This window comes from Antedon mediterranea, chromosome 7, assembly GCF_964355755.1.
Source record: "Antedon mediterranea chromosome 7, ecAntMedi1.1, whole genome shotgun sequence".
NCBI lineage: Eukaryota > Metazoa > Echinodermata > Crinoidea > Comatulida > Antedonidae > Antedon > Antedon mediterranea.
In genome coordinates this window covers 4,506,059-4,529,222 of record NC_092676.1, presented here as the reverse complement: position 1 = coordinate 4,529,222, position 23,164 = coordinate 4,506,059, and the positions used below count along the sequence as shown (strand labels likewise).

The 23,164-nt window shown below is 36.7% G+C and overlaps 2 protein-coding genes and 1 pseudogene across 2 annotated transcripts; 2 read left to right on the top strand and 1 right to left on the bottom strand.

Moving 5' to 3' along the window:
• Positions 1-1,601: 1,601 nt before the first annotated feature.
• LOC140055014 (uncharacterized) lies at positions 1,602-10,489 on the bottom strand. Its single transcript, XM_072100161.1, has 10 exons — positions 10,350-10,489; positions 8,719-8,825; positions 7,420-7,526; positions 6,657-6,758; positions 5,588-5,695; positions 4,982-5,040; positions 4,490-4,675; positions 4,165-4,253; positions 3,272-3,773; positions 1,602-2,494 (listed from the first exon to the last, which is right to left on the bottom strand). Exons 1-10 carry the CDS (start codon positions 10,419-10,421, stop codon positions 1,970-1,972), a joined length of 1,857 nt encoding a protein of 618 aa, XP_071956262.1. The 5' UTR covers positions 10,422-10,489; the 3' UTR covers positions 1,602-1,969.
• LOC140055793 (5S ribosomal RNA) lies at positions 6,216-6,333 on the top strand (annotated as a pseudogene).
• An 82-nt stretch (positions 10,490-10,571) lies between the features above and the next one.
• On the top strand, positions 10,572-22,911 carry LOC140054966 (centrosomal protein of 295 kDa-like). Its single transcript, XM_072100109.1, has 4 exons — positions 10,572-10,768; positions 20,553-20,659; positions 22,091-22,291; positions 22,570-22,911. The coding sequence occupies exons 2-4, from the start codon at positions 20,561-20,563 to the stop codon at positions 22,909-22,911; spliced, it is 642 nt and encodes a 213-aa protein (XP_071956210.1). The 5' UTR covers positions 10,572-10,768; positions 20,553-20,560.
• The last annotated feature ends 253 nt before the right edge of the window (positions 22,912-23,164 follow it).

Sequence of the window (23,164 nt, the reverse complement as noted above, 5' to 3'; positions counted from 1 at the left end):
ATGGATTCGAACCGGGTGTTCGGATGGATTCGAACCGGGTGTTCGAATGTCCGGTGAACGAAGAAACTCCGGGCTATGTTAAGCTCTGTCTACACTATCAAACTTTATGTGTTGTACCCATATATGGACACGATGACATCATATCACTACCATATTTAGACACATCACACTTTTTTTGTCAAACTAGTTTAATAATGTAGACAGAGCTTTTCGCTTTCGATCAAAAGGTATTTGTACGAAATACGGAATCCGTTAATGTGAACAGTTCAAATTGTATATACTGTATATATATATTTTACCGGGTTTTTTTTTCGGACATCGGACCGGAGTCCGGTATCAGTCAAGTACAGAAGGCACGTTTTAATAGATTGAACGCACTATTGTTTTTGACAGAAAAGCGTATAACGTCTAATCAACTCAGTGAGAAATGGACATTCAACCTAAACTGTATTATTATACATTTTAGTGTCCTTAAAATAGGTTTCCTGAAATACAAACTTAAAATTAGATAAATTAGAAAAACATCAAGTAACATTAACAAAATTGATTGTTTATTATAACATTTGCACTTTCTCTCCCCAGGGACAATTTATAAATCCTTTAAGATGTATTTGCGACAGTATCATGCCGCTTCATGCGGTGTTTTGAGATGTACGCCGTTTGGTGCATGCAGCGTGATTTATATTCAGTATGTAAAGTATATTTAGTGCTCACTTCAACCTGGAACTAAAGATGTGTATTAACATCTACTATTGACTGGCACACAGCAGGCATAAGCTTGTTCACACTAGAGACGCTTCCGTTGCGATCGTGGTACCACTAAACTAAAGCTAGGTCCCCACTAAAGCATGGTTTCCACTAGAGCGTAACGCAGCGACGTTTCGGCGCAAAGTGTTGTATTGCGTAATCACAAGTGGGAACCGACGACGCAATAGTGCTGTAAACATCACAGGTTTGATTTCACGCAGGCGGAGGCAAACACAATTATTTGAAAGGCATTTTCTTACGTTGCGTATGTTGCGTCGCTAGTGGGAACCAAGCTTTACTTGGATGCAACGACGTAGACGAAACGTAAGCGAGTCGACCAATGACAAGCAACAGTTCAAATAAACCATCGCTTGTGATTGGCTGAATCACTAAAGCTTGGTTCCCACTAGAACGTAACGCAAGGACGTAAACGCAACACAAGCGTTTTAACCAATGACAAGCGAAGTTACAGACAGTTAGCAATCACAAGCGAATAAGCCATCGCTTGTGATTGGTCAATTCACTTGCGTTGCGTCCTTGTGTTGCATCGCTAGTGGGAACCACGCTTTACATTGCGCTTACGTTTGGTGATGCGTCTTTAGTGGGAAAGAAACCTTAAGTAATTTGACCAATCACGACGCGACGGGTTTTCCGACCTGTCGCTTGTGATTGGTCAACTCACTTGCGTATTAGTACCATGTTCCCAACGAAAGATCAGTTACTTCTTGAATAATAATAGTCTGTAGTTAAGTATAGGTATATACAAAAAAAAAACATATACAGATAATTTATCAAATGTTAATTTCATGTTTCAAAACCATTCCAATAAAATAATGACACTATCCCAACAAAATAAATTCAAACAGTTTTTATTTGTAAGATCAATCATTTTGCGAAAGAATATGAAATAATAAGTTGGATATCCAATAATGAAAAAATAAATTAAATATGTGTTCTCGAATACGACCTATGTATAGGCACTCTCTTAAACTTCTCTTAATTTGCAATCTGTGTCACTGAACTATTTGTTTATTAAATTGTGTCTGTGTAATTCATTTTAAAGAAAAATGAATGCTTTCATTTTTTGGATGGTACATTTAAGATCAAATAAAGTTTACAAAGAAATTAAGCATATAGGAAAAAAAAATGCTTGATTTTTAATATTTAATAACTATTGTGGAATAAAATGAAAGAGTCGTGTCCAAAAAATAATAAAATACATTCAGGTTTCCTTTGCCTTACTCTCTTTCACAATGTCTTTTTTTTTTTCTTCTTTGCCACGATCCTCTCTCCCTCTATCCTCTTTGCCACGATCCTCCCTCCCTCTATCCTCTTTGCCACGATCCTCCCTCCCTCTGTCGTCCCTTCCACGTCCTTTGTAAGCATCTCGCGCCGGTTTATCTTCCCATTGTCTTTTCTTATCATCTTCTCTTTTGAAATCTCTCCTACCACTGAACCGACCGGTTGATTTATTATTATTTCTGTTCCTATCGCCTCTGTCATCTTTTCCTCGGTCCCAGCTCTTATCGGATTTCACTTTGCTATCTGCAGTGCGTGGTTTCTCTTCCGGTTTTACACGCGCTTTAAGGTCTTTGGGTTTTTCTTCTGTCGGACTTTCAGATTTTGGTTTTGTTTTTTCGGGCGATACAGACTTAGATGTAGTAGTGTCTGAATCAACACTCGAGGGTGTGGAGGATTTCATAGTTGACCTTTGACCTGGCCGATAAATTTGCATCGCTGGCCGATCCTGTGGGAAATATAATATGCATAGCAATAAAAAATAATAAGTTTTTGAAGATATAGAAATTTGTATACTAATTTGTGTGTTCCAATTAATTTGTAATTGAATGTCATTGGCCGTATTCTCTTTTTTTATGTTTTTCGCTTCGCGGCTGTAGCCAGTTATATTCCCAGAGGACATAAGCATTTAGAAGCTGTTACCACACACAAAGCTTTAGTTTACTATAGTTGATAGAAATGAGAATTTGTAACTCTACTAATTTTAGGTACATGCTCGACGACCCAAAGAAAGTCTGGGAAAAGAAAAGAGAGACTATGAGATTTACAGAAGAAAGAAATGAGAACTTTTAAACGCGACTAATTTATAGGTACATGCTCGATGACCCAAATCACGTCTGGGAAAAAAGAGTCTATGAGATTTATGCACCTGACAGACACTGTCAGGTGGTATAGTCTGCCTGTTGTAGGCAGCTGACAGAAATGAGAATTTGTAAACTCGACTAATGGGTACAGTACTATAGTTTAGCTTATATTATATTATATTATTATTATATTATATTTTTGTTTTGTAGAGTAGGACAGACTATATTTACGTTACACAAATGTTTACTACTGATTGAAAAATTGATTTAAAAAATTGATAATAAATCATTATTTCTTTAGAAAGAACAATACTATAAATCTGTTACATCAAGTCAAGCGGCGTTTTTTTTGGAAGAAATATTTCTTGTTTTAGTTAGTTTTGCTTTTGCTAGCCTGTTCGTTACTAAAAGAAATTGTTTACCTTATTCCTGATTCTTGGCCCTTTACCTCGTTCTTCAACAGCTTTCTTTGAAGCAGCACTATCTCCCTTCTCTTTTTCAATACTCTTCTCCGTAGCTGATGACTCAGCTACCTTTTGTTTCCCTTCATCTTTCTTGTCCTTATTTTCAACATCATCATTTATCTTCTCCTTACTATTTGTCGATGATGGAGTCCTCCTATCCCTTTTATCTTCATACCTTTTCGATGCGTCTCTCGATGAAACCGATTCTTTACTTTTACTTGAACTGGGCCTGCTGTCTGATTTATAATCTTTTTCTCGATATTTATTCCTGATGGATTCTGGTGTTTTTGTACTTCCTCCACCAGGTTTTCCTGCTGTTTCATTTCTTCCTTTATCTCTCCCTACATCTTTCCCTCTGGATCTTTCCCTATCTTTATCAGAATACCTTGAACTTCTGGGTCTCTCATAATCTTTGTCCTTACTTATGTCATCTTTCCCTTCTCCCTTTAGGTTAGTTGTTCTAACAAAAAAAAAACATTTTTTATTTTCTTCTGCACATACAAAAACTGTCAGTTGATTAATTACATTTTTATTTCTTAATAATAATAAATAACACTTGTTTGTTTGTTTACAAGTTATAGCTTGGTGGTTGGGATGCTTGGCTACTGATGCCAGGGTACTGGGTTCAAATCCAGTCAGATGCCAGGATTTCTTCACACGACTTTAACTCCCCTGTTGCAGAATTGTTTCAGGAATTTGTTTTTGTAAATCATATTGTGTTCATCCTGTACTGTATATGTATATTATTGTTATTTTGAATTTATTGAAACTAATAAATGTTCTAGCCTATACTGTAGAGTGTAAACTTTCCAGAGAACAGTGACTTTTGGCAACAAAATCTTCTATACAACCTTGAATCTTCTCTTCTTGTACGATCTCTGGAATCTGACTTAAACTTGGTCCGGCTTTCATCTTTTGACACGGTCTCACTTTTAAGAATCTTTGTTTAAAAAAAGAAAATCTATAATTACTATCATTCTGTATAGAAGCTATCTAAACATAATGATGACGCTGATGTCATTGTCAATAAAGATGATTGTAATGATAATGATCATGTTGATGATTATAATGACAAGAATGATTATACAGTTATTATGATTGGTAGTAATAATTATTAGTTTGTAGGTCAGGGTTTAAATATGCTAAATGAAACTATAATTACAAAGTTTCTTTTACCTTCACTGATGCTTCATCTTTTTGCTCTGCTTCTCTTTCCTTTTCCCTTCTTTTTTCCCTTTCTTCTCTTTCTTTAATTTTCTTTTTCCTCTCTTCTTCTCTCCTCTTCCTCCTCTCCTCATCCCTTCTTTTCTGCCGTTCCTGTTCTTTTCTTTTTCTTTCTTCCTTCGCATCTTCTCTTGCTTTCTGTAAGATACAACAATTTTTAAAAATACTAAAATTTCTTAAAATTGAGTATAAAATAAGTTTCACGACAGGATTGTCGGATTATAGATACTTTTTTGGACACAGAAGGCTGCCATAGAGCCATACTGACATAGTTTAAACAAAAATAAATTCTTAAAAAAGAAACACCATAGAAACTCTTCCAAATTTTGTTAAAAATCCGGTATAAAATCAGACTTTTTAGGTCAGCTGAAGGCTGTGCAGTTTTGGCATAGTTGACTCCCAAGATAAATAGCCTTTGGAATTTACTAGTGAAACAAAACTTACAATTCTTTCAGCTCGTTTATTTTTCAGGTAGTCTAATAATGGTGTAGTCATCTCAGTTGCTAAAATATAAATAAACAAATTTGAATATAAATAATTGTATACATAATAATAAAGGTTTCTAATACTCCAAACAATAGAGGGCGCTGCATTATTTTGGTTAAATATAGAGTTTTGCGGTGTGACGTCACAACAATAGATGGTGCGGCATGGTTGTTAGCCAACCAAAAAATTTGTTCAACGCTACTATGTTGATAAACTGTATAGATCTGTATTTCTATCAAATTATGTATCTTAGCTTGATTTTCTTATCTGTAGTTGAAGAATAAATAAGATTATTAAAAACAAATATTTAGTGATCTTTTGAAATTTTAGTTTGCTTTTATTGAAAATTATTAAGTTTTAAAATGACTACTTCAATAAGCCTATTCCAAACCATTGGTGACCTTGGAGTCACTCAGGCAGGTACGTTGAATTCATTTTTTGGTTGGCTAGCAACCATGCAGCGCCACCTACCGTCGTGACGTCAGCACCGCAGAACGCTATATAGAAAAATTAATATTTTCTAATTCACCCAACAATAGAGGGTGCTGCTATATAAATATTTACCTTTCTTATCCAGATTTTTCTGTTCAATCTCTTCAAGGTAACTCTCAGCGCTTGGAAGTGGTTCCACTGGCACTTCTAAAGACTCCAGAAATTTTATGAAATCATCATCTAAATAACACAAACAATATTAATTACACAAATAAGATAGTTTAACAAGAAAGATTTTAATCATGCATTTTACCGCCATTTTTCATTTTTACATTTTAATTATCGTATCTAAAATTTTAAATGAAAACAAATATGGTTAATACTGAATTCAAGTATCTTATTATGTAAATATACCTGTATTTTAACTACTTTAAACACTTACTTTAATTGTCACAAGTGTACTTATAATATATGTATATAATAATTATATTCATCACTGAGAATTTAAATAAATGTGAGATGAACTCACACAAGACAAAAAACAATATTTATTACCATTAAAATAGCACCATAGCGATAATAATAATAATACAACTAGAGGATGAACTAGCCAAAAACGAAGTGAAAAAATGGATGACACAAGATGAAATATTTTATACAATAGAGGATGATCTAGGCAAGGACGAAGTAAAAAGATGGATGATACAGGATAACCACTTTAAAAATATAAGAATTCACAGTAACTGTGTATGCTAAATATATATACGGCTTTACCACGCTGAAACACTGGTTCTCGTCAGATCACCGAAGTTAAGCAACGTTGGGCCTGGTTAGAGCTTGGATGGGAGACCATCTGGGAATAATGGGTGCTGTATATGGAGCCGGGGTCCTGTTAGGCATTTGAAATCAGCACTGCTGACTCTTATGGCAGCCCCTTCATCTAGTATCTACCTCAGACATATTGGCTTATACCTTTCCTCTGGTCAAGGTGGGCACAGGCCGAGAGAAGCCCTTGATCAATGTTAGGACTAATCAAGGTGCTTTAAACAGTCCTTGCTTTGTTTGTATCAAACCTGTTAGTGGCGATAGATAATTATCCCTGTTGGTTTTGATTGAATAAAATAAATAAAAATAAAATAAATAAATCACTTTAAAGATCATGGTCACGCTTGGTTAATTTATCTGAAAGTTGAACTCTGACCTTCTTCAATGGTTCCAGACCTTGTGTCTACCTTCCGACTGGTTGTTTTCTTTGGCACCTTGCTGTATGGTGCAAACTCAACAACAGCAAGGAATTCCCTCCCTGCAATAGACCAAATAATTTAAAATCAAACATAAAAGAATGTTATTAGAAAGTGTTAAAATCCTTTTATTTATTTTTTTATTTATTCGATATATAAAAAAAAACCCACAACAAGCCCAGCGGGCAAACCTGTGATTTACAATACACAACAATGACAATTAAATAAAAGATGATTATAGAAATTGAAAAAGTTATTATAATTATTATTATTATTTAAGATTAACAATTATTTATATACAAATTCAAGTAAGCCATCTTTTGAATCTTATTTCACTGCAAGCGCTCTGATCTTCATGAAATAGCTTTGTCTACACTATCAATCAAACTAGTTTGACAAGGAAAGTGTGATGTACCTAAATATGGTAGGGATATGACATCATCATGTCCATATATTGGGACATCAAATTTCTGATATTAGGGAGCTCCTCATTTGCAACGACCGACAATCTAACGAGGATCTAACAATCTAACTACATCATGCAGGAAAATTTGGACCTGCTTGCTTTCTCTATTCATGACACAGTTCTGGTAGTTTCACGCGAGAAACGACAACGCATTGATTGACATGAACTTGTTCCCAGGTCACCGTAAAGCAAAAGCTGGTATGTCTGCTATATAAATCCATATTATTATTTTAATTTTAAAATGACATTATACAAACCGTTTGTATCCAGAAACACACTTCCATCCCACTTCTCGCTAAATGTCACAATATCCTCCTGATTGCTAAAGTTTATGTATGCTCTGCTAAATGAATAAGGCGCTAAGCTGTGATAAAGAATAAATACATTTTTATAATTGCTCTAAAAATAGATATTCATAATTGCTAAAGTCAATATAATTTATAAAATCCTATATTCAAACTTAATCTGCATATAGGAGCTGTTGTAGCTTGGTGGTTAATGTGCTGGCCTTCCAATTGCAAGGTCAGGTTTGTAAAATTACGCTTTAAACTTCACTCTCTAAGCATCATAAATTCATTTTAAAAGTTTGTATTGGTGAATTGCTCGCTGGTGGATCTGCTGTATGGAGAAAAAACATATATTTTGTTATTGTACAATGTATAAAGCTCTGTCTAAACTATCAAACGTTATGTGACAACAAAAATGTGATGTGCCCATATACATTATGGATGCGATGATGTCATATCACTACCATATTTGGGCATATCACTACCATATTTGGGAACATCAAACTTTTTTTGTTGAACTAGTTTCATAGTGTAGACAGAGCTTAACTATAACTGATAATAATGCACTTGTCAATTGTATGACACACAATACGACCCCTGGGAGAGGTGCATCATTTGTCAGATGTTCATCATACCCTACGAATGACGTACCTTAAGGTGACCATGACGTATTCATTTTGACGCACATGCTGTTTATGATATTTTGGGTTGTACATTGACACACCATTGTTCATTGATGTGATGTACCATCTAGGTTTTTTGACCCATTGCATCAGTAATTATTTGTAATTATATAACACCTATATAAATTCCTGTCATTTGATTGGACGAATGTGGGTCACATGGCGTGCAATAGTACGCACTATTCAACGATCGTTAAATAGTACTTTTTGAAACATTTTTGTGTACGAAAAAAAAACGTCTAGATGTTATATAAAACAAATAATGAATGTTTTGTATTCGTGTAATGGTACAAATAATGGCACTTGGTGAATGATGAAAGGTTATATCAACTCGGCTTTGCCTCGTTGATATAACCTTTCATCATTCACCTCGTGCCATTATTTGTACCATTGCACTCATAAACATTCATTATTTGTATAATGACACACCTCTCCCGGGGGTCGTATAGTGGGTCATACAATTGACAAGTGCATAAAGAAGAACAACTGTCAACAGCATCATGCACATGTCACAAGATTCAGCACATAATTGGTAAAGCAGTGCCTATCATCAGCACTCCAAGAACATCTAATCCAATATAATTACCTTCTGACAGCTTTTACGAAACAGAAGTAATCATTCTGAGGCAATGGTGAAATTTGTTCAATAAATGCTTCCTCAGTAAGTGTTGGTGGTAATCGTCTGATCACAACCTGAAAATATAAAAAAAAAACATACTATAATGCACTGTGCCCAACAAGTGCATTTAAAAAAACCTGCACAAATGGAAGAAATTATTTTTTATCAATAGGCCTAGTCAATATTTGGCATGTTAAGGTGGTTATCAGCTTGGCAAGGTCAATTTTAATCATGTTTATTGTTTATTTAAAAAAAAAATAATAAAAAAAAACACTTTTTAATAACCAGTCAGCCCCCACAATCTCCCCTGATGATAGCGGTACATCATAAGTATGCTATTTGACTATGATGGCCTATTAGCTAAGGCTGCTGGTAAGGACAGGTAGGTTAGGGATATGACCGGTTGGGCCGCCGACAAGTTGAGCCGCCGGTGATTTCTATGAAACGCCCAGTGCATGCTTCTTTTACGACATTTCGCGTAGTGATTAGGATGGTGTCCTAGTACATAAGTTCATGGTCTTGGTTTATTGTGTCATGAAAATAAATAATATATAATTACATATTACAATTAACAACACAGCAAAGGAAAGTAGTAATATTTAATAATGTAATTGTTTTTAATCTTTCGAGGAAAAAATTCAGTGCACTCATAATTGTTCTCGCGTGTAGGCCTACCACGTAAAGTCACGTTGTCTCTCAGGACTAATTAATAGAGTATTAACATTCTTCGAATGAGGTTAAATAAATATTATTTTTTATTTACTAATCTTTTAATATCATATTTTATTGAATTTTACAATGTTAATAAACAAAATATTTTACTAAAAAACGTGATTTTATGTAATTATTTTACCGAAAAATGGAGTAAGCCTAGTTCATACAACTGCCAACTGAGGGGCAACATGTTTACGTCATTTTTTGCTAAAAACGATCACTTTCGGTGATGTTTTAAATTTTGGAATCTACAAGCCAGATTTTCATAATTATTTTTTTAATTATAATATTTAATAATATATATACTAAAAACTATGATATATAAACTTTTGAATGTACATCGTTATCCCTAATATAATTTATAAATAGAACGAGCACCGGCGAAAGTTAGCATTTGGCGTTCCATAAAAAATAACGTTTTTCTGGTGGCGGCTCAACTTGTCGGCGGTTCAACTTGGCCTAATCCGTAGGTTATTAGGCCCATATTCATAATAATGAATAATAATAGACTGGCCCGCTCCTCCTTCTCTGGTTGGTACTAGTACCGTGTAGTAGGCCTAGCTAGGTAGGCCGACCCTACCTACCTAAGGCTAGGCCTAGCCTAGTAAGCGGTAGGCCTATACTAGCTAGGATAGGGCCTACTACTACATATGCCTAGTAGGCCTCTATCTAGTAGTATGCCTACTAGTACTAGCCTAGCTAGGCTAGTAGGCCTAGCCTAGTAGTCTTTATTTAGAGTAAACTTATATAGCCTACCTCGAGGCCTAGATAGAGGGTAGGAGGAGGGCCTATTTAGTCTATTATTATATTACTATAACTAAATAAATAAAGGCCTCTAGGCCTAGCCTAATGCCATACCATTAAAAAAAAATACAGTAACTAACTTTTGTCAGCGGACCATCTTTAACTTTTTTTCTTTCTTTTAATTTTTCATCTTCTCTTCTTTCTTTAGTCATTTTTGTTCACTTCGACTTCTTCTTCGAGAGGTCGATCCCTTCTTTTTCTGTTTTCTTTCTAAACAAGGGGGTCAAAGTGCAAGTACAAAAACAATATTTTGATGGGTGGATGGATAAACATCAAAATAAAGAAAATAAATAGGCCCTCGTTATTACTTAAATTATATTTTGCCAAAATAAATTTTAATTTTTATTGAAAATATTTAAACAATATTAATTTTTTCTACTTGTTTCTTCGTACTGTCAATCGAAATATTGTTGTCAGGTCACTGAGTGTCAGTCAGGTCAGGTGGCGCTACATTCAAAAGTCAGACATCAAAAACAACAACGAAAATCGCGAGAAGAGGGTAGGAAATTATTATATAAAAGTCTAATAAACAAAAATGTTTAGGCATAATCATACGCCATCAATGTGTGTATATTATACCATATGTGCTAATACGTACGTTAATATTGCCAGGCTCAGGTCTAGACTAGGCTAGGCTAGGAGCTTAGCCTATTCTACTAGCTAGGCCTAGCCCTATAGTTTAGGCCTAGGAGGCCTAGCTAGGCTAGGCTAGTACTACTAGCCTACTACTACTAGGCCTAGTAGGCCTAGCTAGGTAGCTAGGAAGGGGAACAGACGATCGGGACCACGGACGATCGGGCCCAGACGATAGGGCCATTGTAAGACGATCGGGCCCAAAGCGGGAGACGATCGGGCCCAACAAGGTTTTAAGACGATCGGGACCAGAGACGATTGGGCCTAGACGATCGGGCACAACAAATAAGACGATCGGGCACGTTTTATTTTGGTCGCAATTAAACCAATTAACTGTTGAAATTTTGTATGGCGCGCGCCACTCTAGCTATGCAATTTTTATCATATTATCGGTCGTGTTTTTTTAATCGATTGGGTTTTATTGCATCGCACTATTTTCTTTAAATGTAATTATTAATCAATATAATAAATGTCAATGGTCGAATAATTTTATGCGGTGGTAGTAGGAGATGAGACGAGTAACCTTCCCCTGTTGTTCTTCAGCACATGATTTTGTTGACCATGCCACAATCTGGGGATTCCCCTTTAAATAAAACATAGCGTGTTACGAACTAAACATCAAAGCGGTAACAGTTGCCTACCAAAGTGGAAACAGTTTGAATTTATGATACTTTTTAAATTATGTTCTCTGTCATAATAGTTGCAGTAAACTAAAAAGCAATAAAAAAAAAGTGTGTCTTTATTATACATAATGGTAATGCCGTTGGTTGGTACACTTTTGTGGGTAAATCCCACCTTTTTATTTATATTCTTCTATCCATATAGTGTCTTGTCATGATACGCTACGGTACTAGATTCATTCCTCAATCAACAGGCCTACCCTAAAACACGTACTCTAGTATCCACTTGTATTGTTGTATGCATAGAACGTCTCATTGGTTAAAAATACTCTATTTAGTATTACTAATTATAAACTATTTTAACTATTAATGTCTGATATTTTTTTACAATGATTTTCAAAGAGCACACATTCACCAACGTTTTGAAACCACCTGTAAAATAAATTGAAAACAAACATTATATACATTATTAGGCCTACAATAGGCCTAAATTAAACATTCATCCCTTATACTATAGTTATACCTAACAAATATTGACCAGAACCAATTACAACCGCAAAAGCGTATCAGCAACGCTTCATACCGAATACCGATACCCGATATTATCGAAACCAAAATAAAAGGCGATCGATTTTACCATATCAAACAAGACTATCGGGCCCTGCGCTGAGACGATCGGGCCCAGCGAATGAGACGATCGGGACCAAAATGGTTCCTAAAACATGAGACAATCGGGCCAACGCATGAAACGATCGGGCCCAACGCTGAAGACGATCAGGACCACGTTTTTTGGGCCCGATCGTCCGTGGTCCCGATCGTCTGATAACCGCTAGGAAGCCCAGCCAGGCCGAGGTGCGATTTGTTTTCCATACGATAGTTCCTCCATCGGTTCGTTTCGGCCTCAATCGACTCTCTTTGGTATTTGGTAAGTCAGCTCAGTAATTTGCTTTCTAAAACAGAAAGAGTAATACTGTGACTGCTCCTCCAGTGGACCCAATTTGGGCCAATGTATAATACTAATAGGTTGTATTTAATAAAGGCAAAGAGGAGGAAGTTTTGTCCTTCAAAGCTTTAAAATTATCTCATTTATCCGATAATTAAATTAGCTGATTTGAATGAGATATCTGTTAATTTTTCATGAGCAGAGTCTGTTAAACCCTTTTTCCACAAACCTTATCAGTTAATTGTGTAAAAACGCTCAATGTATCTTTACCCGTTTGTTTACTATCCTCGCTCACTATATAGTATTTAATTTACATAAAATTAGGATAAGACTGATTTTGTTTATTCGCTTATTCAATAAATTAAACTTATGGTTATTTGTTATTCATTTTTATTTCAAGATATTATTCTTCCCAAGTAGACTTAATTTTTGTGTGTATTGCCATAAAACAAAATTGTGGGAGGTATAATGAGCAGACCGTTACTATGGTGTCTCTTCATGCATGAGAGGGTGATATTTCGATTGATCTTCTGGAACATTTACACGAGTGGGAATTTTTCAGTGTAAATACATGCAACCCGTGTCATTCCCGTGTTATGAATCGGGTGTGAAAAGGAAATTTATCCGGACACAACAGTGTCGTGTATCGTCGTAGACAAATTAATAAGTACGTTGAGATGAGTATAATAATGAACGTATTTAATGAAACCAACTAGTAGTCGTGAACAAGTATAGAACGTTTTGTAGGCTAACCTCGTCGTCAGAGCATATGCGCAGTACGCATATATATATATGCGTGTGCATATACTACACTCCTCCTTTCTTATTTTAACGTTAACATTATATCAATAAGCACAATAAACTTTCGTTAATTATCTTGTTAATCAAATAGGTTAATCATCGTGATTAAATTACTGCTTCTATAGTTCCCGATAGTTCTTATTTGGTTCCTCATATAATTAACAAATGTGAGTAATTCTCACCATTATAACTTTGTGTAAAAACATGAACAACATAACTTTAACGTTCATAATAATAACATTGTTCACAAGTTCTATATCTCTTCGATAAGTCGCGTTGGCTTCCTTCGAAGTCGCGTGGAGCGTCGTGGAATAACCTCAGGCGATGAAGACAATCTATGTTCCTCTTCAACCGGTTGGTTGGTGGATGTTTGCTCTTTGTTCGCAATCATTTCGCTCGCAATCGTTATTGGTACTGTCTGTTTAATCTTGTGTTCCAACTCGCTATGTGAAGTAGGGGTTTTACTCGCGTAAGCGTCCGCGTCTGTCGCTTTCAACTGGTCTAATGTGTCTTTTCCACACTCGGCCATCCTCAACACTAATTACGCATGATTTTGGAGCGGTACGTTCTATCACGGTACCTGGCCACCACTTTCCCTCTTGTCAGAAATCTTTCACTAATACCATTTCACCTGGGTAAAATTCTCGTAGATCTTTCGTTTTGTCGTGATGAAGCTTCTGATCACTCTGCTTGTTCAGTACCTTGTTTTCTGGACTGGGATGTAAAAGTGATACTCGCGTTCTTAACTCACGGCCCATGAATAACTTCGCTGGCGTTTGTCCCGTAGTTGCATGTTTTGTTGTGCGATACGATAAAAGAAATCTGTCCAAACATTGTTGGAAATCCTTCACATTCGCTTGGCTTGCCGCTAACGATCTTTTGAAAGATTGAACCATTCGTTCTGCTGCTCCGTTGCTTGCGGCGTGAAAAGGTGCAACCTTTACATGTTTCACCCCGTTTTGCTTTAAGAAGAATTCAAATTTGTCGCTAACAAATTGAGGTCCATTATCGCTTACAAGTTGAACAGGCAATCCGTATCTACTGAACAACTCTCTCATCGCTTTGATGGTCGCTGCACTCGTCGTACTGTTCATGTAAAAACATGAACAACATAACTTTAAGGTTCATAATAATAACATTGTTCACAAGTTCTATATCTCTTCGATAAATCGCGTTGGCTTCCTTCGAAGTCGCGTGGAGCGTCGTGGAATAACCTCAGGCGATGAAGACAATCTATGTTCCTCTTCAACCGGTTGGTTGGTGGATGTTTGCTCTTTGTTCGCAATCGTTTCGCTCGCAATCGTTATTGGTACTGTCTGTTTAATCTTGTGTTCCAACTCGCTATGTGAAGTAGGGGTTTTACTCGCGTAAGCGTCCGCGTCTGTCGCTTTCAACTGGTCAATGTGCCTTTTCCACACTCGGCCATCCTCAACACTAGGCCATCCTCAACACTAATTACGTTTTGTCGTGATGAAGCTTCTGATCACTCTGCTTGTTCAGTACCTTGTTTTCTGTACTGGGATGTAAAAGTGATACTCGCGTTCTCAACTCACGGCCCATGAATAACTTCGCTGGCGTTTGTCCCGTAGTTGCGTGTTTTGTTGTGCGATACGATAAAAGAAATCTGTCCAAACATTGTTGGAAATCCTTCCCATTAGCTCGGCTTGCCGCTGACGATCTTTTGAAAGATTGAACCATTCGTTCTGCTGCTCCGTTGCTTGCGACGTGACAAGGTGCAACCTTTACATGTTTCACCCCGTTTTGCTTTAAGAAGAATTCAAATTCGTCGCTAACAAATTGAGGTCCATTATTGCTTACAAGTTGAACAGGCAATCCGTATCTACTGAACAACTCTCTCATCGCTTTGATGGTCGCTGCACTCGTCGTACTGTTCATCTGAACGACTTCTGGCCATTTCGAATATGAGTCAACCACTACTAGATAATCTCGTTTATCTTTCTGCGCATAGTCAATATGTATTCGTGTCCAAGGCTGATTTGGCCAGATCCAGGGCATCATTGGTGCTACGCTTGGTCGACTTTGTGTTTGGTGACATGCTTGACATTGCTTCACCAATCGTTCAATGTCGGAATCTATCTGGGGCCACCAGACATGACTTCGCGCAATCTCTTTCATACGCACGATTCCGGGGTGAGCACAATGAAGCTCCTCCAGAACTGCTCCTCTGAGTTTCGGTGGAATCACTACCCTGTATCCCCACAGCAAACAGTCCTGTTCTACACTCAATTCGTCTCTTCGGTGTAGGAATGGTTTTAGATCGTCGTCGTTTTCTGACTGCCATAAACCTGTCTGTACCATGTATAACACTTTGCTCAATAGCGGGTCTTTCCTGGTATGCTGTTGTACGTTCGTACTCGTGACTGGCAAATTGTCTAATGTATGCCCCGCTATGTTGTATACTGCATCGTCTTCCCGTCCTTCGTATGGCATTGGGAGACGTGAGAGTGCGTCGGCAATTACGTTCTGTTTTCCAGGAATGAACTTTAAATCGTATTCAAACGCTGACAGCACGATTGCCCATCGCTGTAATCTCTGTGCGGCCAGTGTCGGAATAGCTGATTTAGGTCCTAGAATGCGTTTAAGTGGCTTATGATCAGTTCTTATCGTGAATTTCCGTCCGTATAAGTATGTTCTATACCTTTGAAGTCCAAACATGATGCTTAGGGCTTCCTTGTCTAGTTGTGCATAACCCTTTTCGTGTTTATGCAGGCTTTGCGATGCGTACGCGATCGGTGTTTTGATATTGTTCTCGTTTACGTGGCAAATGACTGCGCCAACTCCGTATGGTGATGCGTCCGTGTATAGTTCCAGTGGTTTTAATGGGTCATAATGCGTCAACATCATGTCTTCGCTAATAATTTGCTTTACCGCGTTAAACGCTTTACTACAGTCGACAGTCAATGACCATGGTTTGCTTCCCAACAGCTCATTCAAAGGATGTATCATCGTCGATAATCGTGGAATAAATGACGCGTGATAGTTAACTAGTCCTAGCCAGGATCTTAGTTCTGTTGCATTCTGTGGTGCTCGTGCATCCTTGATGGCTTTCACTTTATCGTTTGTCGGTTGAATTCCTGCTGCTGATAGCTTACGTCCCATGTAGACTACTTCCTTTTGTACAAACGCGCATTTCTCAGCTTTCACTCTGAGACCATACTTGTTAAATCTCTCAAATAGTTTCTCAAGATTACTAATATGCTCTTTATCAGACGCACCTGTAACAAGAACATCGTCCATGATCGCACATGTTCCTTTAAGTCCTGCTATCACCTGTTCTATGAATCGCTGCCATATTGCTGGACTGGACGAAATACCAAACGGTAACCTTGTGTATCGATATAATCCGCGGTGCGTGTTGATCGTTACCAACTCTTGCGCCTCGTCTTCCAGTACTAACTGCTGGTACGCACATTTCAAATCAATCTTAGAGAATCGCTTTCCACCTCCCAATTTGGTGAAAACTTCCTCTGGGGTCGGAATTGGATATTGGTCGCAATTTAAACTCGGGTTGACTGTTACTTTATAATCTCCGCAGACACGTACCCTGCCATCGGCCTTTGGAATACATACCAATGGGGTTGCCCACTGACTAAAGTCTACCGGATAAATAACTCCTTCGTTTTGCATTCTGTCTAACTCTACCTCAACTGCGGAGCGTAGCGCAAATGGAACATTTCGAGCTTTGCAGAATTTTGGGATTGCGTTCACTTTTAGATGTAATGTCGCTTTGTGTCCCTGAACCGTACCTAATTCCATTCGGAAAACTTCTGGGAACTTCCGTTTGTATGACTGACCGACATCGTTATCTATTTCTACCGAATTCTGAGCAAGCGATGGTGGAAATAATGACTTCCTTCCAGTCCAAACTTAATCACTTCTAACCAGGTTCTTCCAAGCAAGGGTGGTGAGTTTCGTCGCTGCGTTCTCACTACTATCAGTGGGAGAACGTTACTCTGGCCCCTATAGTTCACGGTGACTTTAATTTCTCCTGCTATATCGAGCTTAGTACCTGTGTATGCGTGAAGTGTACGTTTTACTGACTTTAATGGTAGATGGCTAAGCTTGCTTTCGTAATCGTCAAAGCTAATTATCGATACTGCTGCGCCCGTATCTACTTCAAAATCAATATCTATATCATCATTGGTGGTACCGAATTGTCCTGCTTAATGCCTACGCAAAACATTGTATCTACAAAATCGTCATTACCTTCGTCGTAATCCGGTGCTTCTACTTGCTTGATGGATTTAGGTTTATATTGTTTTGTTGATTTACTCGACTGCCTGCATTCTGATTTTAGGTGTCCTTGTTTGTTGCATTTAAAGCATGTAGCGTTTTTGTATTTACACGTATCTCTTGTATGATTGTTCATACCACAGCGGTCACATTTCTGCGTTCTCGTTAGTTTTGACGCTTGATAAGTTTTCGTAGACTTCCTGCTGTTAGACGTAACGTGGTTGATTGACTTGTCAACATCGTGCGACATACTTTTCATATTCGCTGTTGCTGCCTCCGAGGCTATGGCTATGTCTGTTGCTTCCTTGAACGTATGGTTCTTTGTCAATAATTTCTTTTGGATGCTCTGACTTATTTTTTTTTTTTATTTATTTTTTTTATTTCATACTCATCCAACAGCGAGTAACCCGCCAATTACAGGATGGATAAACTATTTAATAATTTCACAAGACAAACATATACACAAGATGCTCTACATAAACAAAGACTTATTATTAAGTCTTTGGGAGTGGAGTTGTAAATTGTCATGAGAAAAAAACCCTGACATATGACAGGACTTAAACCCAGGACCCTTAGATTGGTAGCCAAGCATCATAACCACCAAGCCACAGCTCCACTCCATTAGTAGTCCACATACGAACTGATCACGCCGTGCGTTTTCCAATGCCTCTCCTTCAAAACCACAATGTATCGCCTTTTTCTTTAGATGGGATACAAATTGAGAAATAGTCTGTCCCGGTGTCTGTTTTACATTTCTGAATATAAATCGTTCAGAAATCGTTATTCGAGTAGGTTTGTAATGCTCTTTGAGCTTGGTTGTGAGCGTATCGTACGATTTTGTACTTGGTTTATCAGGAAAACACAAATCTCGTATCGTTGTGTATCCAGTCTCTCCTAAACTACTCAATAATATCGCTCTTTTCTTACCTCCGTCATTGATATCTAATGCCACAAAATATTGTTCCAGCCTGTCCACATACGTATCTATGTCTCCATCCTGGACGTTGAATTCCTCGAATAGAATTCTGGTATTAGCCGCTGCCATTACCGCGCTTCGCTCTGTACGTTCAGGGCGCTCAGAATCGTTATTAGCCTGTGCGGTTCCTTGGTTACGGTTGCCGTTGTTGGAAAATCTAAAACTGCTAGCCTAGGCCTAGGCCTAGTTTTATAATATTATTATACTTCCGTTTCTCTCTATGTAAATTAAATGTGCCTGTATCCTCGTCGCCAGTGTCGTGTATTGTCGTAGACAAATTAATAAGTACGTTGAGATGAGTATAATAATGAACGTATTTAATGAAACCAACTAGTAGTCATGAACAAGTATAGAACGTTTTGTAGGCTAAACCTCGTCAGACATATGCGCAGTACGCATACATATATGTGCGCGTGCATATACTACAGGTTTGTTATAAGCTCGGCGGTGTAAAAGGGGTATCAGACACAGTACAGTAGTGTGACTGGCTGGGTTTAAAAGTTAGGTGTACAACTTTTGACAGCACGGCCAAATAATTGTGCATTGTAATTGTAATCTAAAGTTTCTATGGACACATTCAACCATATAAATAAATTTAGTGATTTTCTTTTTCTAACCCCTGGAGAAACATCTAGTATATGTGGCTCAGGAGGAGTCTCTGGACAGTTAATGAATTTATTTGCAGCTTTTTGGTTTTGTAATTTAAATTTTCTTATTTTTGAAGATGTTTTGTTATCTATTTCCAGAAGGAAAGCAAAGTCCCATATATCCTTAATATTCTCTTTGCCTTTCTTATAGTACACATCAATTTTAGGAAATTCCATTCCAAATTCTCTAAGCGACTCAAAAAGTTTTCTTCTATATCGTGTCAACCTTTCACATTTTTTTGGGGATTATATCCAATAGTACATTGTTTGTATTTTTCAACAAGCTCTCTAGCTGCATCTTGTCCTGTCAATTTCGCAATTTCCAACAAAATTTCCACATCATAAAAAGAGATATGATGTTTAAATTTAAGTTGACTACTATCGGAGAACAAATGCAATGCTGATTCGCTAAACATGTAAATTGTTAATAAATTGTGTAAAAGACACATCAACCATTTGAATTTGACTCCATAACGATGTTTAGAATATTCTTTTAGTAAAACATTGAACTTATCATTGCTTGTTTCACTATCTATGATTTTGAAGACTGTGCTCCGCTTAATATGTGATGTGTTCAGGAAAACTCCTACTTATTGTATATAATACAGTATATAGTGTTACAGTATTTTGTGATTTTCAGTCAGCACTGTAATAAGTACATTTCATTTCATTTCATTCATTTTATTCATCAAAAAAAAAAATTAAAAATTTTAAAACATGTCAAAGATAAAAATGCATAAAAGATGAAAAGGATCAACAACAAAAAGCTAAAAGCTTGTACAAGGTTGAAGACCTAAAAAAACTAAACAGCTAAATCTATAAAAGGATATATACAATATATTAATATATAAATATAAAATAACATTAACATCGGCAGAAATTATGATTTGTACTTATGGTAATTAGATACAACTTATATAATTTTTTAAAAACATTGATGGATTTTGCATTTTTAAAAGTCATATCTAAGTTGTTCCAGACAATAGTACAGCAACTAGGCTTACCCTTACTAGTCCTGCTTTCCTGTATAAATCACACAAGATTTCGTTAAGCAAGTCAAAGTTAAAGTATATCGGTGTATGTTCCATCTTGTTCCCTTGGTTTCCTGCTTTGAATAGTCCAGTTTGGGCGGCGTCAAGGTCCCACGTTAACATTTGCATACCCTGTGTATTCCACTCAGGCTATCGGGCGACGCCCTCGTTCGGTTGGAGTGGTGGTCTGTTCATCCAGTGGACGCCGTTCACAACACTGAGTTTAAAAGTTAGGTGTACAACTTTTGACAGCACAGCCAAATAATTGTGTTAGTTGTAATCTACATTTTCTATAGACACAGTAAGTCAACCATATAAATAAAATATAGTACAGGTATGTAGGTTATTGGAATGAATCACATTGTCTTTTGTTTTTAGAAGTAGAAATGGTTTCACTTGGTAGAGGTTACCGTTTAAGTCCAAATGAAGAGGCTGCACTGATTCAAAAAGAGAAAGATAAAAGAAGAAAACAAAGATTACAACAGGTAAAGATATTCATTTATATCAATGGGGGATCGGCACGGTTAACTGTGTAAGTTATTAAATAAATGTGATCAGGTTTTTTCTTCAAAGTTAAAAAAATGCTTTATTTCTGGATATTAATTTCATTTACCTCCGCCAAGGAGGTATGTGTAATCGGTAGCGTGTGTTTGTTTGTTACTTGGCCAAATTGAAAATTGGCCAAGTACAGTATGTTGATCTGTTTGGTTTTTTGTTTGTTTGTTTGTTTGTTAGCAGGATTACTCAAAAAGTAATCACAAGATCTTTACCAAAAGGAGTAGACAGATAGATATGTGGTCAAGGACCATTCCATTAAATTTTGGGACCATTTGGGACCACAGTCCCAATTCTGGACCACTTTTTAGTATACTTTTTCAGACCTGCTAGTGTTAAAAGATAGGACAGAATTTTTCAAAAGCCGGCGAGCAGTCTTAAAGTAACAAGTAAACTGAAATTGCATTTTCTCGAGAACTACTTGTCCAAAAAACTTCATTTTTGAACAAGAGGCAAGAGTTATAATTTGTGATTTGTAATTTTAAAACATAATTTGATTTAATGTGCACGTTTTTTGATGCGAGTAGTTTAAAAAACCTATTTTTCAAATTCCGAGAAATCTTATGTAGGAGAATTTTACAGTAGGCGGAGGTATGCACTCTCGGAGTGTCTTTCTAGTTGAATATTTTTTCCGAATCTTGACTGTTTGTTCTGTGTGTGAACCTTTGTTCGAAACTTGGTTAATGTTTGACTCCTCCCACTCAGGCTTGCCTTTGGAGGTTGCCACCTTTTGCTTTCAATTTTTTATTTAAAAAGAAATTTATTTTTCTAGAAACAGTGACATTCTTTTAATGATTCTCGAATTTGTACGTAATTTTACATTTTCTTTTTTTAAACCTTATTATTACGTTTCATTGTTGTTAAATAGAATATACAATTGTTGATGGTCAATATATGAAGGCCCTCAACCTGGATTAGTTGACCGTAATTAAACGGTATATTCTATTTTAATCTTTTCTGTAACTGCACGGTTGACCATGCACCTTAAATTTGATTTGGTTGTTTATCTTTACAACCCACAATTAACAATTCCAATTGAAAACTTAAGGAATAGAAAATAATTTTCATGTTAAGTTTGCACAGGTTTACTATCGATATTCAAATCATTTAATACAGTAAGAACCTCAAGCTCTGTCTACACTATCAAACTTTGACGAAAAAAAGTGTTATGTGCCCAAATATGGTAGTGATATGATGTCATCGTGTCCATTTATACATGGGCACATCACATAAAGTTTGATAGTGTAAACAGAGCTTAAATCTGTGTATAGGGTTAGCTAGTAGAAAATTGTTCCTCTCTTTGACCGCACACAATTAAACTGGCTTATCCATATCTACATATCTTTATTATTCATTGTTAGGTAAGGGAACAAGAGAAACTATTTGCCCGTCAGCTTCGTAATGCTGTGAGCAAAAAGAAAGAGGAGGAGGTGAAAGTTCTAGGCAGTCAGCTGCGAGAGAATTGGCTAAGGGAACAACGCAACAAAATTGAAGCCCTTCAGAAGTTGTATAGTTGCAATCTACGAAGCATTGGACAAGGCCACAAAGAGGCATCAGAACAGGTATCCTCAATCATTATTCAGACATTTTTTATAATCTATATTAGATCCTTAGAAAGCCTTTAATGGGTACCCTAGCCAGGACTTGAACACAGGACCCTGAGATATGAGGAAAACGTGTTAAATACCATGTATGATTACAGTGCCTGTTTTTTTTTTTATTATAGCTTACTGTGCTTTTTTTAAAAACAAATAGTATAGTTTTGTTATCGTTCACATGCCAATCATTTATTATAATTGTCCTGTTTTGCTCCTTGCTAAATTAATTTTGTGTTTATCAGAAACCAACAGATATTGAAAGGACAATAACTTCAATACATAACAACAGAAAAGCAGAAGAAAGATACAGCGTAGCTCTGGACAACCTGCACAAAAAGCAGGATGCTCAGTGGCAGAGGGAGAATTCACACATCATGGCCCGTAAGACTGCTCTTGAAGCTGAAAGAATACGAGCTGCTGAAATAGCTAAGCTTCCTCCCCCTGAAAAGGCATGGAATTTAGATGATGGTCCAGAGGTGCACACTGTGAAGCTTACAAGTGAGACAGGGTTATCTACGACTCACTATCATGTGACAGCGGGTTATGCTGAAAAGGCAAGCACACATCAACAGGTACACAAATAATATTATTGTTAGGAAGAATTATATTGCCTTTATACCTCTATATACCTTGTTCTTGAGACTTTTAGGACTGTACTTATTATTCCCATGAAAGAAACTATTACAAAAAATTATTTTTAAGAAAAAAATTTACCCTGGTCAGACCAGTGTTTCAATCTCCAAACCAGCTTTAAATTGATTGATTGAGATGATTAATTAAATTAAAGATGATTTTTTTTATAATAAATAATTGATATTTAATACCTATAGCCAATAA